This window comes from Octopus bimaculoides, chromosome 10 (assembly GCF_001194135.2).
Source record: "Octopus bimaculoides isolate UCB-OBI-ISO-001 chromosome 10, ASM119413v2, whole genome shotgun sequence".
Taxonomy (NCBI): domain Eukaryota; kingdom Metazoa; phylum Mollusca; class Cephalopoda; order Octopoda; family Octopodidae; genus Octopus; species Octopus bimaculoides.
This window is the reverse complement of record NC_068990.1, coordinates 29,635,360-29,639,771: the sequence shown is the minus strand read 5'-3', so window position 1 is coordinate 29,639,771 and position 4,412 is coordinate 29,635,360. Positions and strand designations below refer to the sequence as shown.

General features: G+C 38.3%; 1 protein-coding gene across 1 annotated transcript in view; it reads right to left on the bottom strand.

Moving 5' to 3' along the window:
• Nucleotides 1–1,233: 1,233 nt before the first annotated feature.
• Nucleotides 1,234–4,412, bottom strand: part of LOC106870003 (integrator complex subunit 10) — a 27,900-nt gene continuing 24,721 nt past the window's right edge. The window contains exons 14-15 of the mRNA XM_052971301.1: nt 1,468–1,630; nt 1,234–1,350 (exon numbers count right to left, since the gene is read on the bottom strand). Of these exons, the coding sequence (XP_052827261.1) occupies nt 1,250–1,350; nt 1,468–1,630 (264 nt within the window). The 3' untranslated portion in view covers nt 1,234–1,249. The remainder of the gene's footprint in view (nt 1,351–1,467; nt 1,631–4,412) is intronic.

Below are 4,412 nucleotides of genomic sequence, written 5' to 3'. Positions count from 1 at the left end.
TGTGTGTGTGTGTATATATATATATATATATATATATATTATCATGAGTGTGTGTATGTGTGTATGCATGTATAATGTTTATTTATGTTCATATATAAATATGTGTATATTCTTTTACTTTGTTTCAGTCATTTGACTGCACCCATGCTGGAGCACCACCTTTAGTTGAACAAATCGACCCCAGGACTTATTCTTTGCAAGCCTAGTAGTTATTCTATCAGCTTCTTTTGCTGAACTGCTAAGTTACAGGGACGTAAACACACCAGCATCGGTTGTCAAGCGATGGTGGGGGACAAACACAGACACACAAACATATATATATATATATATATATATATATATATATATATATATATACGACGGGCTTCTTTTAGTTCCGTCTATCAAATCCATTCACAAGGCTTTGGTCAGCCTGAAGCTATAGTAGAAGACACTTGCCCAATGTGCCACACAGTGGGACTGAACCTGGAAACATGTGGTTGGTAAGCAAGCTTCTTACCACACAGCCACTATATATATATCATCACCATCATCATCATATACATACATATATATATGTATGTATAGAAGAGAAATAAATACACAAAATAAGAAATTATTATTTCCAGCTTTCTGTTTCTTTCTATAAGAGAAGTAAGGGTCACACCGACAACCTTTGCATGACCTTCAAGGCTGACGGGAGAATAGAAAAAAGCAGGACTTGTGAGTTACTGCAGTACAGAGTGGGACACTAACGTAATGAGCTATCTGCTCTGAATATTGGTAACAAAGTGCAGACAGAAAGAATTGGCTTGGCTTGATCTGACAACCCTGTCCCAATCCGTCCAATCCGATAGAACCAATGACAGGAGTTAGAGAGGAGTAAAGATCCATGGAAATTAAAGTTAAGAACTAGAAAGGTAGTGAATTGATAGAGTTGGTAGAGCATCGGGCAAAGTACTTTGTGCTATTTGCTCCAACTTTCTTTGTTCTGAGCTCAACGTCAACTTTGCCTTTCGTTGTTTTAAGGTCAATAAAAAAATATCAATTGATTGGTGGACCAGTAAGGACATGGGACCAGATGCCTTGTGGTATTTGTTCTGACTTCAAATCTTACTATGATAAACAAGGATGTTAGATCTAACTGTGGCTTTGTTATCATGTTAAATCTCTGCCACCCCAGCCCTAATGAGAAGCTTTCAGACCTTTATGTCCAAGAGCAGACACCTTAGCTCTGATAATACATAATTAGATAATAAAAAAAAAAAACTTACTGTGCAATAGCTTTTGTACTTATTGGCAAGATATCCAGGCTCACTTTTCCACCTTCAGCAGTTTTAATAAAAGCAAATTCTTCCAAAATATCAATGTCTACAGGTGTGTGGTTAAAGAAGACATTTTCCTTATGGAATCAAAAATTTCAGAAACAAAAACACATTTCAAAAGAATGGAAATTTATATAAAAATAAGGTAGCAAAATAAGGATACTGATGACGTAGTTGAAAAATATATTGTATGTAAAGCTACCTCGAGATTGAATAAAATGGACTGCTTTTGCAAAAGCAGCATAATTTTTGGGCCAATCATATTGGAGCAATACAATCATGTGACCTAAGGCAGTGTCGTCCATTGGGGTTTGGAAGGCTTTTTCCTAAAAAAAACAGCAATAAAAAGAAGGGAAAAGTAAAATACATTTATTGAAATTTTGCAGGTAACTTGCAAACTGTATAAGTGAAATGTAATAAATTTAAGATATAAAGGGATATTTTTTACCCTATTCTTCTCTTATAAGCAACCACACATCTACACATACACAGAGGCATAAAACTAATTCTCAGACAGACTCAAGGTAGACCTTGAAGAGTGAGGGCATATATCATTAACCCTTTCATTACCAACCTGGTTAAAACCGGTTCTGGCTCTGTAGTACAAATGTCTTATTTTCATAAGTTCTGTATTAAAATCTTCCACCAAACCTTAGTCACAATTTATGTTCCTAACACTAGCTTAATGATAACTAAGTTATTTTACTAAATTCTTTGTTATATTTAAAGTAATTAAAAGAAAGACAGAGCATCTCAAAATAAACACAGTAACAAAAGGGTTAATGAGGTCATGAATCATGTCGAAAGGACTTTGACAAACAAACAATCAATTAGTTTGTTGGTTAGATATTTAACCATCATCATCCTCATCCTTTAGCGTCAACTTTCCATGCAGGCATGGGTTGGGTGGCTTGACCAGAGCTGGAGAGCTGCACCAGGTTCCAGACTGAGTTGGTTTCATTTCTACAGCTGGATGCCTTTTCTAATGCCAACCACTTCACAGTGTGTGTTGGGTACTTTTAACGTGGTACCAGCACAAATGCTTTTACGTGGTGTTGGTATGAGCACTTTTTATGTGACACCGGCACAGCAAATATCTAACCAACTGTCTAACAAAACAGAAGTGATACTGAACTAGTGTGTGTGTTATTATTGGCATAATGACCTTCCCAAGACATAACAAGTAATGTTGCATAGTATTAGTGCTATGAAAAGGTTACTTTGCTGATAACAAGGTTTACAGTTAAAATGTTATATATAGCAAGAATGCTAGCAACCTCACTGCCAACAGTGTTTTTATATAGAATACGCTGTAATTGTTACATTACACTGTTAGCAACCACAGAGTGTGAAATGATTAAATGAGTTAAAAACAAGCTTTACACATAGAATAGTTCTGCTAGCAATCAATGTCAAGTCTGTGGTGCTAACAGCTGTAAATAACTCAGAATTAGCAACAGAAACTTGTATTATAGCCAGTAGAGGTATCATATTTTCTGGCATACAAGAAGATGTTGCATACAGTGTAGACATTCAAACGCAGTCTCTTTCCAAATCCTGCTGCATTTCACATGGAATTTTTGGTCCTTCAAAGTCATGTTGGTGTAGAAGTCCCTTTTTTTTTTGGCGGTAAATTTTGGTGTGAAATGAATGCTACAAAAATACGTATGACTTGTATGCCAAAAAAATATGGTAGGTGCTGGAATAATTGAATGTAGTTAACATAGAACTGTTTTCAGTTATAACAAAATTACTAAGACAGGAGATGTGGGATCAAACGTCTTAACAAGAACCACAGCCTTATAAACTGGGTTTTGTACCACAATCCTGACAATAATGTCTATTGATATCAAATTTTTCTCATCCTAAATGCCAGAATATGAAGAGGACATTCCACTGTGAGAGCTAATCAACAGCTTTAAACAGTAAAAAGCAACTAGTATACTTTGTACACTAGTTAACGTTCAGTAATTTGAGTGAAAACTTACATTACTTCATCATCATAATCGTTTAATGTCTGTTTTCCATGCTAGCACAGGTTGGACGGTTCCACTGGGGTCTGGGAAGCCAGGAGGCTGCACCAGGCTCCAGTCTGATCTGGCAGTGTTTCTACAGCTGGATGCCCTTCCTAATGCCAACCACTCCGTAAGTGTAGTAGGTGCTTTTTGCATGCTACTGGCACAGGGGCCATGGGAGCTGGTAACGGCCATGATCGGTTGGTGCCTTTTATGTGCCTCCGGCACAGAAGCCAATCAAGGTAGCACTGACATCGGCCACATTCAGATGGTGCTTTTTACGTGCCATACATTTTTTGTAGGTGCAGGCATGGCTGTGTGGTTAGGAAGCATGCTTCCTAGTCACATGGTTTTGAGTTCAGTCCCAATGCGTGGCACCTTGGGCAAGTGTCTTCTGCAATAGCCCAGGGCTGAGTGAAGCTTTGTGATTGAATTTGGTAGGCGGAAGTTATGCCACATGTGTATATGTGTACGTAGGTGCTTGAGTCTCTCAGAGAGAGAGAGAGAGAGAGAGAGAGAGAGAGATTACTTATTTTATTATAATAATAGGGTAAAGAGTAAAGAACCCCTTCGGTCATGAATGACCATGGGATTGCACCTAGAAAGTTACCCTCCAAGACAGGGCGAGGTTGTTTATGGAGGACCAGCAGTCACCCATGCATACCATCCTCCCCTCTCCATGCCACTGATGTAATCCAAGGGAAAGGCAAAGGGGCCGATACAGCTTGGCACCAGTGATGTTGCAGCTCATTTATAAAGCCGAGCGAACTGGAGCAACGTGAAATAAAGTGTCTTGCTCAAGAACACAACATGCAGCCTGGTCTGAGAATCAAACTCACTACCTTATGGTTGTTAGCCCGATGCTCTAACCACTGAGCCATGTGCCTTCACATTAATAATAATAATAATGATAATAATAATAATAATACTACAAGCCAGGTGATGAAGGATATCACAGGTGTTTATGTGTTTAGCTGTCTATGAATTAAAGTAAAGAATTTATGAGAAAGGGAAGACCTAACAGTAGTGGTAGGAGTGGGAGAAGAGGGAGGAGGAGGAGGCTATGGCACTGGGGGGGGGGTAAAATTGTGGT